At 42.8% G+C, this 13,895-nt stretch overlaps 1 protein-coding gene across 1 annotated transcript; it reads right to left on the minus strand.

The window, feature by feature from the left end:
- Positions 1–2,282: 2,282 nt before the first annotated feature.
- On the minus strand, positions 2,283–3,713 carry LOC135465868 (protein yellow-like). Its single transcript, XM_064743237.1, has one exon. It carries the CDS (start codon positions 3,711–3,713, stop codon positions 2,283–2,285), a length of 1,431 nt encoding a protein of 476 aa, XP_064599307.1.
- Between the last annotated feature and the right edge of the window lie 10,182 nt (positions 3,714–13,895).

The following is a 13,895-nucleotide window of genomic DNA, read 5'->3' on the forward strand; positions in this document are numbered from 1 at the left end:
CCAGATGATGATCAGTAAACACAATCGCGATGTTAACCAGATGATGAAAATCAAACACAGTCGCGATGTGACCCAGACGATGACCATTAAACACAGTTTGGATGTGTCCCAGATGATAATCATTAAACACCGTTGTGATATGACCCAGATGATTATCAGTAAGCACCACCGCGATGTGTCCCAGATGATAATCATTAAACACCGTTGTGATATGACCCAGATGATTATCAGTAAGCACCACCGCGATGTGAGCTAGATAATGATCATTAAACACCATTGTCATGTGACCGAGATGATCAGTAAACACAATCGCGATGTTAACCAGATGATGAAAATCAAACACAGTCGCGATGTGACCCAGACGATGACCATTAAACACAGTCTGGATGTGTCCCAGATGATAATCATTAAACACCGTTGTGATATGACCCAGATGATAATCAGTAAGCACCACCGCGATGTGAGCCAGATGATGATCATTGAACACCATTGTCATGTGACCCATATGATCAGTAAACACAGTCGCGATGTGACCCATGTGATGATCATCAAACACTATCGCGATGTGACCCAGATGATGATTATTAATACTGTCGGGATGTGACCCAGATGATGATCATTAAACACAGTCGTCATGTGGCCCAGATGATAACCAGTAAACAAAGTCGCAATGTGGCCCAGATGATGATCATTAAACACTGTGGCGATGTGACCCAGATGATGATCATTAAACACAGTTGCGATGTGACCCAGATGATGATCATTAAACACCGTTGTATGATAAAAAACATACACCACAGCGTTAAAAACCAGAGCCTCGACGACAGCGGGGTTACGCTCGAGTGGCAGTTTGCAGAAACTAGTGCTCATTGAAGACCATTTCTCCTCCACTACTGTGATGTACCTATATGTTACATCACAGTTGGGAAGTTCAACAGTAACTTGCCAAAGGTCGTTGGTTTTTCCTAGATACTCCGTTTTCTTCCACTCGTAACCAGCATTGTATAAGCACCAATTCTCGAGGATGGCGTTAATAACAATCAGACAGATACAGAAATTCAGCGGGATTATTTATTTGATTTATTATTTTTATTGGTGTTTTACGTTGTACGCAAGAAAATTTCACTTATACGACGGCGGCCAACATTATGGTGGGAGGAAACAAAAACAAAGCCCGGGGTAAACCCACGACCATCCGCCGGCAGAGTTTTTCACTTACGACCGGAGAGGAAGTCGGCAACAGCTGGACTTGATCAGCCAGTTTTATAGGTTTTATGACCGCATGTAATTGTGGTTGCGGTTTTTGTGGATTTACCTGATTACACGTGTATATCTGTTCACAAACATGTATATTTGTACACACACATGTATATCTGTACACACACATGTATATTTGTACACACACATGTATATCTGTACACACACATGTATATCTGTACACACACATGTATATCTGTTCACACACATGTATATCTGTACATACACATATATATCTGTACATATCCTGAACATATCTGTACGTCACTCGCCGGAAAGTTCGTCAGTGACTAAAGTAACTTAGGCAATTGTTATTGTTTCACCGTGAGCACCCCGGCTCCCTCCACACAAAAAAACTGACAGCCATCAAATTTTGCGAAAAAGTCTTGAGCATGGTGCCAAACAACCATACAACCAATTCATAAACAAACAGAACGTTCCCTCAACCATAGTCTGTAGTACTGGAGTTCTGGGTGGTTGGATGGATTACCGGTAGTTCAGATGTGAGGCAAGTTCCACAAACACCTACTCGGCTTTGTACATTAACATACTACACATTCCAGGGCCTAGTTTCACAAAACGGCGAACGACATTTTTTGCATCGTACATTTGTCGTACCATATGTTATACGTTACTATTGTCTTATATTTGCGGTTGTGATCTTTATGAAACTGGACCCTGGTATCGATACTTTTAAGAACTTATTGCAATTTATTCTTTGTATATGTAAGAAGCTTGGTTTAATTCGAGCAATGAGACAATTCATAAGACCAATGTACAAGTGCGTGTTGAGGAAAGTATTTATTCGTCAATGCCAAGTTATATAAAAACATATAGGCCTAAACCAAAGAGTCAAGTAACTTTTAGTCAAACATGAAAATATACAAAGTTGGCTGTGGCTTCTTTAGAAAACTCTGAGGTTATTAAAATTGAATTTTATACAATGTACATGGGACTTAAATGACATAAAAAAGTGCAAAAAGAGTTGAACATTCAAACATACAAAAAACAATACCAGCGGACGGTTAGCAGCTGTAGACTATAGCTGGATCTCTCTTAGCTCTGAAGAAACATTGGATGTTTCTTAAGATGCTTTCGTTTTTGCAAGCCAGTCTGGCTTTTCTGCGGATCACTCTAAAGCTACATTTATATTCTCTGGGCTCCCGGAGTGGAACTCCACGTTTTAGATACGACTGTTCGCCCACGTAAAAGCGGTAGATTCGGTAGTTAGGGCCCCGCCTTCCTGTAAAGTCAAGACCACCGCCCTCCATGTCCAGGAAGGTAAGAAGTCGGTTTGTGGTCAGCCAGAGGAAGCCACTGTCGTCCCAGCCAAACGTGTCCTGGAACTGAAGCGTTTCGGTGTCCTGAACTAGTTCCAGTTGTGTTTTCATCCTAACGCTGTGCTCAGGTCTACCTTGGCGTCGCTGGTCATCAGTTTTCGGCCAGTAATACACGGCGTTTCTGGGAAGGACACCATAGTACAAGTTGTTCTCACCGTGTGTGATTCCTCCACTCTGACCCAACTTCCTGCCAACGCTTCGCACGGCGTTGCCGATGTCAGCGTTTGGATCTCGGGCCAGGCTGGTGGGCAGCTGGAACAGGTCGAAGCCTGTGAGCACGCAGTAGTACAGGAAGTTGTAATCTGAAGACATAGCGATTCCATCCATAGGAACGTCAAAGAAATAGGTCTCGTTGCTGTAACCAGTGTTTGTTGGGAAGGTTCTGGCTGCCGGGTCCGTGTCTACGTCCATGGAGGGATGCTCGTGACGATGAGAACGGTCTCTTCTGGAATCGTACACCACGAGTCCGCCATTGCCCCCAGCGTCGGAGACAAACACATATCCTTGGTCGTCAATGACAACGTCGTTAAGGAAAGTGCTCGTGGCCCGGGCCACGGATTCGGGAAAGGTGTGGTTCTGGACGAAGCAGTCCCGCTCAAGGTCGTAGATGAAGATCTGGTGAGGGCAGAGGTTCAGTGTCTCAGTGCCCGGTGGCGCAAACGTGTTGATGCGGCCAGTGTCCACCATGTACATCAGTCCCGTCTTCGGATCCACTTCCATACTCATCACATACTGGAAGGCGGCACAGTTGTTTAGATTCTGCATCTCCCAGCTGGGGAAAGGTTTAAGAACCGGGCGGCCATTTTTGACAATCACCTCGCTCAACGTTGCCGGGACGCCGAGCCTCCATCTCGGCACGGTGACGAAAATACGACCCTTGTAGACTTTTATACCAGTGAAGACATTGTTCTCTGGGATGTATCTGCCGCTGGCTATTGCTCTCTGTTTCTCAGCCTCAGAGGGCCAGTCGTATTCTAGCTGGACCCAGTCATGAACCAGAGTCGTGTGCCCAAATGGCAGGTTGGGTGCCCAGGGGCGAGGTCTACGATGAAGGAAGAAGGACTGAACACTACAGATGCTCAGTCCGAGGACAAATATCACCAACATTCGGTTCATCGTGGACAAGTTGGTAGTATGGCTGAGCGAAATGATCAGCTGTGTTGGGAAACGTCCGCAGTGGCTTTATTTGTACTAAAATCTATCAGAAACGTCACATCGACAATCCATAGACAACCAAAGAATCGGAATATGACGTCAGATAAGGATACATGATATCTTGTCTTTGATTCACCATGGGCGCAGGGAAATCCCCTAGGCGGCGGAGAGATCCGGCTTGACTTGGCCAGAAAAACTCCTGACCAGTTAGCGAAGAGCTGGGTTAAGGTCAGTGTTCAAGGTTCTCTGTCCTGCTTACAGCGGACAGAAATAGATTACATGTGTTATCTGCAGGATGACCTGTATATATCATTCGCATCCTTCGAAACACGGGAGTACGTCATTAACATAATTATTAGAGTTACACTGAAATGAGACCTGCTTTAGCGGCGTGTGTACGGGTTGTAGTACAGCCTTGATCAAAGTGAAGAGTGGAATGAAGGAAACAGGAAAGGTTTTATTTCAAATACTATTTTTGCATTTCAACTAAAATCACTTGACAGTTCAGACCTTTTAATTTTGTTGATATTTCGATATGTCGATATTTTTGGCTATAGGTATCAGTGTTACTGTAACCATGAAGCTCAGTCATTTTCAATGATGAATGAGCATTTCTCATTTATAAATGACAAGCTATATAACTGACTTAGGGAATGGAAAATGCTTGTAAAGGTATTCCCATTAAAACGAACGGAAAGAGATACTGTTGGATACGTATTAAATTTGAGTTGCCATTTTAAGATGATAACAGAAGGCACGAGGAGGGGTGCAAATGATACATTTGTTTGAGACCCATGTACTGGTAGATGTAATATTATGACAGATGAGATTACCGATGGTAAATTGACACAGGAAGGCATGGGGATATCCGGGAGAGTCTGTTGAAAGACCTGGTTGTCTGAGATGTTGATATATCATCGCGGACCGCGCACTGCCATAACAATCTCTATGTACCAAGTCGCATCGTGTCTCTTTTGTTGCTAGCACAAGTTTTAGCTGACACAATGTAGAAAGTCATTTTCAAGGCTTCCTGGCACGTTAAAAAGGTAACCTCAGTGGGTGTGGCGCTGTTCATTGCATACGATACTACACGCACTGTTTCTCAGAAAGAAGAAATCATGCTCGGAATTGCCTATTTGGCTTTAAGTCGCGTGAGTTTTACAACAGGATCTATGAATATTGTATTTGATTTATTTATTTATTTGATTGGTGTTTTACGCTGTTCTCAAGAATATTTCACTTATACGACGGCGGCTAGCATTATGGTGGGTGGAAACCGGACACAGCCCGGGGGAAACCCACGACCATCCGCAGGTTGCTGGCAGACCTTCCCACTTACGACCGGAGAGGAAGCCAGCATGAGCTGGACTTGAACTCACAGCGACCGCATTGGTGAGAGGCTCCTGGGTCATTGCGCTGCGCTAGCGCGCTAACCGACTGAGCCACAGAGGCCCCCAATATTGTATTTGTACTTACTTATTGTACTTATTATGCACTTATTGTACATAATGTACTTTATTGCCCAGAAGCACACAGCCGGGGTATACTGCCCAGAGGCACACAGCCGGGGGTATACTGCCCAGGGACACATAGCGGGGTATACTGCCCAGAGGCACACAGCCGAGGTATACTGCCCAGAGGCACACAGCCGGGGTATATTCGGTGTACGTGACCGGTTCAGGTGTGATATATATGCATACAAGCAGGAATTTACTACATCAAAGACTATGTTGTATGAACATAGTTTTTTCTTTACAGATTCATCCTTTTGAAATCTCACCAAACTTAAAATCACAATAATAAATAAGAGGCACCGGGCATCTTTGTCATTAGGTTTGTACAAATATGACAATCCAGTGTCGAACGATCATGTCACCACTCGCTGTACTTGTATAGCCCGACACAGCTGTAGTGATTTATCAGCAGCAGCAGTTATTACCTGCAGTGGTCAACACCGTTCTCAGTGTTCAACATGTCGAATGATAACATTTCTTAATTACAACATGAACCCTCCCAAAGGTGATTAGATGTATTTCAGTTGGTCGTATACCGTTCTCCTACATCATGCGAATAAAGATATACCGCTCCGCTATGTCCTATATACAGGCACCCGTACACCGTTCCGCTATATCCTATACACACGCACCCGTATACCATTCCGCTATATCCTATATGTGGATTATAGCCACAGGTCATGACAGAGGGCTGGTTGTATGATCAGAGGGCATGTCAGAACTCCGGGCGTATAGTCACAGGTCATGACAGAAGGCTGGTTGTATGATCAGAAGGCATGTCAGAACTCCGGGCGTATAGTCACAGGTCGTGACAGATACACCTCAAGGTGTGGACAAATTGTCCTGAACTTGTAATGTAAAGCCCGACCGGTAGATAAATTAGAGCTAACTATTCTGATGACCTCTAACATACAAGTGTAGTGCACATGGACTTCAATACAGGATAACAGTTCACTTGGACGAAGACAAATATCACAGAATTAACTATTGGTGTTTAAGGTGTGTACTTTTTCTGGTCTGTCTTAAAAGGGAAGAAAACCAAAAGGCGAGTCCAAAATCAGATGAAAGAGGGCCAAGACTTATTTGCAAACATGGTCTTTATACTTATATACTCTTTATAAGTCGATTTTTATTTTAAGTGAAAACGGTATTTGAAAATATTTCTGTATGGTCGGTATTTGGGACCACCTTTTGGTATTTATCTTATTTGGATAATAATGTTCTAAGTTCAAATGCACGTCTAATAAATATATCTAAATGTAAATTTGTTGTTTACGTCCAAACATATGCATTTAATCTGAATTACAATATTGTTTATGAATATATTAAAAATATAAATGTGACTATATTCCAGGTTATTAGCTGAAGAGGTCAAATTCGAGTGCAAATATAATTATCAAACGTGTTACATCCTCTTTTAAAACATTATTACACAAAGACTACCTATAACAAAAGGTGGTCCCAACCAGACATTTTTTTCAAGTGTCTTTCTCTCTTTAAAGAAAAATCGAAACAAATTTTGAAGACCACATTTACGACTAACTATTTCATCTGAACTTTAAGTAATTTGTTATGCTTTTCCACCTTTAAGACAGCTACTTTATTTCTGAACAGCAGTTGTAAATTGTACATTTCATCGGTGATGTCAACCGCGTGATAGTCTCATATTTATTGCGTGTGGTTGAGTAGGTTTACAGACAACCTGACTATGCTGAATGACCCCCTGTGCTGCTTTATCCGCCATGAGTTACTAAGCGAGACCCTGTCGCTTGTCAAGTGACGCTTGTCACGTGGATGAGAACGGCGCACTACGCGGAATTTTTCTCTGATATGCCCCGCCTATAACCCTCATAATGCTGGTCGCCGTCCTATAAGTGGAATATTCTTGAGTGCGGCGTAAAACACCAATCAAATAAATAAATTGTGTCTCCGGCAGTTTTAATGAATATCAGGACGTGTGTCATTCACTTTTAACACCAGCTGTTCAAACTGAGTGCATGACTTGACAGCGAGGAACAGTGGCTAGTCAGTCTATGCCAAGGAGTACTGATGGAGCTGTCCGTCGCGCTGTATTAAACATTAAACAGGCTTACATCCGGTAAACCCCTCTACACCACAACCAAGAAAACATCTGCAAATTCTATAATGCTACTGAATTGCACACATGGTTAATAGCTGAGGTCTATGCGCGGTTACCTAGTGCGTACCCTTAGTAGTAGTTCAGCACATGGCTAACTTTCACTTTCATTCCTGTCATAACATAAATGGACACCTCTCCTTATACCCCCAGGTATTAACATATATCACGTCGCAGTCTACTATAGAATAACAAAAACCATCATGATCTTTGTGAGGAGTTGATAATACAAATCTTATAAGATGTTGAATAACATCTTGAGAAGTCTATATTGATATGGTATTGTATAACCCACAAACAGCCTGTGAATAGATATGGTATCGTATAACCCACAAACAGTCTGTGGATAGATATGGTATTGTATAACTCACAAACAGTCTGTGGATAGATATGGTATTGTATAGCTCACAAACAGTCTGTGGATAGATATGGTGTTGTATAACTCACAAACAGTCTGTGGATAGATATGGTATTGTATAACTCACAAACAGTCTGTGGATAGATATGGTATTGTATAACCCACAAACAGCCTGTGGATAGATATGGTATTGTATAGCTCACAAACAGCCTGTGGATAGATATGGTATTGTATAACTCACAAACAGCCTGTGGATAGATATGGTATTGTATAGCTCACAAACAGCCTGTGGATAGATATGGTATTGTATAACTCACAAACAGCCTGTGGATAGATATGGTATTGTATAGCTCACAAACAGTCTGTGGATGGATATGGTATTGTATAACTTACAAACAGCCTGTGGATAGATATGGTATTGTATAGCTCACAAACAGCCTGTGGATAGATATGCTATTGTATAACCCACAAACAGCCTGTGGATGGATATGGTATTGTATAATTCACAAACAGCCTGTGGATAGATATGGTATTGTATAGCTTACAAACAACCTGTGGATAGATATGGTATTGTATAACTCACAAACAGCCTGTGGATAGATATGGTATTGTATAACTCACAAACAGCCTGTGGATAGATATGGTATTGTATAACTCACAAACAGCCTGTGGATAGATATGGTATTGTATAACTCACAAACAGCCTGTGGATAGATATGCTATTGTATAACCCACAAACAGCTTGTGGATAGATATGCTATTGTATAACTCACAAACAGCCTGTGGATAGATATGGTATTGTATAACTCACAAACAGCCTGTGGATAGATATGCTATTGTATAACTCACAAACAGCCTGTGGATAGATATGCTATTGTATAACCCACAAACAGCCTGTGGATAGATATGGTATTGTATAACTCACAAACAGCCTGTGGATAGATATGGTATTGTATAACTCACAAACAGCCTGTGGATAGATATGCTATTGTATAACCCACAAACAGCCTGTGGATAGATATGCTATTGTATAACCCACAAACAGCCTGTGGATGGATATGGTATTGTATAACTCACAAACAGCCTGTGGATAGATATGGTATTGTACAGCTCACAAACAACCTGTGGATAGATATGCTATTGTATAACTCACAAACAGCCTGTGGATAGATATGGTATTGTATAACTCACAAACAGCCTGTGGATAGATATGGTATTGTATAACTCACAAACAGCCTGTGGATAGATATGCTATTGTATAACCCACAAACAGCCTGTGGATGGATATGGTATTGTATAGCTCACAAACAACCTGTGGATAGATATGGTATTGTATAACTCACAAACAACCTGTGGATAGATATGCTATTGTATAACTCACAAACAGCCTGTGGATAGATATGCTATTGTATAACCCACAAACAGCTTGTGGATAGATATGGTATTGTATAACTCACAAACAGCCTGTGGATAGATATGGTATTGTATAACTCACAAACAGTCTGTGGATAGATATGGTATTGTATAACTCACAAACAGCCTGTGGATAGATATGGTATTGTATAACTCACAAACAGTCTGTGGATGGATATGCTATTGTATAACCCACAAACAGCTTGTGGATAGATATGGTATTGTATAACTCACAAACAGCCTGTGGATAGATATGGTATTGTATAACTCACAAACAGTCTGTGGATAGATATGGTATTGTATAACTCACAAACAGCCTGTGGATAGATATGGTATTGTATAACTCACAAACAGTCTGTGGATAGATATGGTATTGTATAACTCACAAACAGCCTGTGGATAGATATGGTATTGTATAGCTCACAAACAACCTGTGGATAGATATGGTATTGTATAACTCACAAACAGCCTGTGGATGATTGTTGTGTTGATTTATACTTACATGCATGACAGCAGTACGTGATGTCATGTTGATTTATATGTACCTGCATGACTGCTGTATGTGACGTTATGTTGATTTATACGTATAGATTATTGCAGCTAGAATGACTGAAAGTTCCAGATTTTGTATCAGTGTACATTTCATTTATTTTGAAGTATGTCAAGTATTTTAATCATTTACCACATGAGTTATTATTATTGTACAGTACTGACAACTGTAATCAGTTTTCACGCTGCTGACACTGGCTGAAATTATACCATGTAGTTCATTACCCTTGATCAGTGTGCCCTGGTAAAGACACAAACATATCTGTGTGCCCTGGTAGACACACACATATCTGTGTGCCCTGGCAAAGACACACACCAGCACACGTACTCAGGTATCTGTGAGCCCTGGTAAACCAGCACACTTAGCCACCTGTATCTGTGAGCCGTGGTAGACACACACATCTTTGTGCGCCCTGGTAAACCAGCACACAAAGCTAGGCATCTGTGAGCCCTGGTAAACCAGCACACTTAGCCAGGTATCTGTGAGCCGTGGCAAACCAGCACACGTAGCCATACATCTGTGAGCCGTGGCAAACCAGCACACGTAACCAGGTATCTGTGAGCACTGGTAAACTAGCACACGTAGCCATATATCTGTGAGCCGTGGCAAACCAGCACACGTAACCAGGTATCTGTGAGCACTGGTAAACCAGCACACGTAGCCATACATCTGTGAGCCGTGGCAAACCAGCACACGTAACCAGGTATCTGTGAGCACTGGTAAACCAGCACACTTAGCCAGGTATCTGTGAGCCCTGGTAAACCAACACACGTAGCCAGGTATCTGTGAGCCGTGGCAAACCAGCACACGTAATCAGGTATGTGTGGGCCCTGGTAAACCACCACACGTAACCAGGTATGTGTGAGCACTGGTAAACCAGCACACGTAACCAGGTATCTGTGAGCCCTGGCAAACCAGCACACGTAACCAGGTATCTGTGAGCACTGGTAAACCAGCACACGTAGCCAGGTATCTGTGAGCCGTGGCAAACCACCACACGTAACCAGGTATGTGTGAGCACTGGTAAACCAGCACACGTAACCAGGTATCTGTGAGCCGTGGTAAACCAGCACACTTAGCCAGGTATCTGTGAGCACTGGTAAACCAACACACGTAGCCATATATCTGTGAGCCGTGGCAAACCAGCACACGTAACCAGGTATGTGTGAGCACTGGTAAACCAGCACACGTAACCAGGTATGTGTGAGCACTGGTAAACCACCACACGTAACCAGGTATGTGTGAGCACTGGTAAACCAGCACACGTAACCAGGTATCTGTGAGCCGTGGTAAACCAGCACACTTAGCCAGCTTTTTGTTGTGTGTGTTTTTTTTTTTGTTTTTTTTTTCGGGACGTTACTCCCTCCAAACATTATTTTGTTCTCATAAACAACATCTCTGTCTCTACAGTTCACAGTTTAATACTACCCTATCTCGCACTGAGAGGTTAGAGCAACGAAACAGTACTGATTGGTCTGGTGTGGGTTATGTGTGTCTGGATGTGGTGTCATGCCTAGAGTCTTCCGTGTGATAATTGAGTGGTGGCTGCACTTTGACGGCCTGGACTCGCCCTGCCACAAGAAGACACAATATATGTACACACACCAAATGACTCCTCGACATCATGTGACTGAATTGTTAAGTGCGACATAAAATCCACATGCACGGCACAGAAACAGCTCTGTCACACCTTTGTTTGCAGGTGTTTATACCTGCGCACATCATGACGTATCAGGTCACGTGAGCAGAGTATTATGACCATAATTAGCAATGAATGCAAATGTAATTTTTGTAACAGGATTTAGCCTAAATCAGAGTGGTATTGTGGCTGATCGAGTAACTTCCGAGTGTGGTTTACACTGCACTGAGACCAGTATCTGCTATCCGTTCGTCCATCGCTGATTCAAAACTACTTGGCTTTAGGTCGCATTGCACAGCAGGTAAATTAAATACCTTTTACAAAAATATTAGCCTTGTCTGCGCTTGTCTGCGCTATATGTTCAGTTCATGCGGTCGTAAGCTCTGAAAGAAAAAAGATGCTCAGAATACCACACCGGAGATTTATGGCAAAAACAAAGAAGATCAGCGAAAATGCCATTAAATTTTTGCTTTTTATTTTAGAATAGACCAATTAAATACCTTTTACAAAACATTAGCCTTGTCTGCACATTCATAATCAGTAATAAAGTATCTAAAATGTAATAGGCAAGACACTCCATAACTTGTTCAGTCTTCAGCATCATTTTCTCAATATAAATACTACAGGCCCGAGCTTGATATTTATTGAAAGAAAATAACTTCAGCTATTCTTGGAAAATGCAGAAAAGTTGATTCCATTGACGAATACGAATTTTTTGCTCAAAAAATTCTCATATGGCCTCTCTAAATATGCACTATGAAGTATATGTCAATCTTCAAGTGCCAGTCGTACGACGTTAAACCCCAAGCACTCACTCACTCACTCACTCACTCAAATGCCAGCCAGAAAGCCTTAATTTGGAGTACGATAATAAACCCCAAGCACTCACTCACTCACTCAGGTGCCAGCCAGAAAGTCTTAATTTGGAGTACGACGTTAAACCCCAAGTACTCACTCACTCACTGAAGTGCCAGCGAGAAAGTCTTAATTTAGAGTACGAAGTTAAACCCCAAGCTCTCACTCACTCACTCAATTGCCAGCCAGAAAGTCTTAATTTGGAGTACGACGTTAAACCCCAAGTACTCACTCACTCACTGAAGTGCCAGCGAGAAAGTCTTAATTTAGAGTACGAAGTTAAACCCCAAGCTCTCACTCACTCACTCAATTGCCAGCCAGAAAGTCTTAATTTGGAGTACGACGCTAAACCCCAAACACACACTCACTCACTCACTCATCTGCAACCTGCGGATGGTAGTAGGTCTCTCTCAGGTTCCACTGCTCAACTTCCCTTCCTCAATAATGCTTGCCGCCGTCATAAGCGAAATTTTCTTGAGCACGGCGTAGAACACCAATCAAATAAACAAACACTTATATCCCGGGTAATTCCTAAATCTCAGCTTTCCTCAAGTGCCGATATATTAACACAGTTATGTCCCCTGAATCACACTGCCGATGATGACACGAGGAGTGCGGAACATGAAGTTTTCACAAAAGTCCATCCTAATGACTAAGCACTGTCTTCCCGTTTGGAGTAGCCACAGCACATACTGGACATTTAAAACATGTTTTCAGTTTTATAACCATTCCCTTGGTTTCCTCCCAGGTGGGAACTGATGTCACCCGGGTGGACACCAAAGAAAAAGTTGTAAAACTTTTAAAGTGTTCTATATACATTGTAGGCCACCGTACAGGACAGCGCAGTTTAAGCTATATTATGTGGATGTGGGAAATAACGTTATAGTTCACATCTTGGTTCTTCAGAGTAACCAACAGAGTTATGTGTTCATGGTGTCAGCTGCTTGATGTAGGAAACGTTATAGCCCACATCTTGGTTTTTAGAGTAACCAACAGAGTTCGTCTATGTGGAATTGTCTGTGCCAGATTTTGCCGCCAAGGCGTGTATCTGCTTAGGGCACACGTTCAGCGGCTATGAGTCAGGTGTTGCCGCCAAGGCGTGTATTTGGTTAGGGCACACGTTCAGCGCCTCAATACCAGGTGTTGCCGCCAAGGCGTGTATCTGCTTAGGGCACACGTTCAGCGGCTCTGAGTCAGGTGTTGTCGCCAAGGTGTGTATCTGGTTAGGGCACACGTTCAGCGCCTCAGTACCAGGTGTTGCCGCCAAAGCGTGTATCTGGTTAGGGCACACGCTCAGCGGCTCTGAGTCAGGTGTTGCCGCCAAGGCGTGTATCTGGTTAGGGCACACGCTCAGCGGCTCTGAGTCAGGTGTTGCCGCCAAGGCGTGTATCTGGTTAGGGCACACGTTCAGCGCCTCAATACCAGATGTTGCCGCCAAGGCGTGTATCTGCTTAGCGCACACGCTCAGCGGCTATGAGTCAGGTGTTGCCACCAAGGCGTGTATCTGGTTAGTGCACAAGTTCCTACTACCTCTTAATCCAAACGTCCGACAGATCGTTAGCAGATCTAACTGTCACGGCCATCCATGGCCTAACATTGTCACCGTTATGCACACTACATTGATTGCATACGGTACAAAAATGTTAACAAAGATAAATGTTGCTTCTGTAGTAATAC

The sequence above is a fragment of the Liolophura sinensis genome, chromosome 1, assembly GCF_032854445.1.
Source record: "Liolophura sinensis isolate JHLJ2023 chromosome 1, CUHK_Ljap_v2, whole genome shotgun sequence".
NCBI classification, from domain to species: Eukaryota; Metazoa; Mollusca; class Polyplacophora; order Chitonida; family Chitonidae; genus Liolophura; species Liolophura sinensis.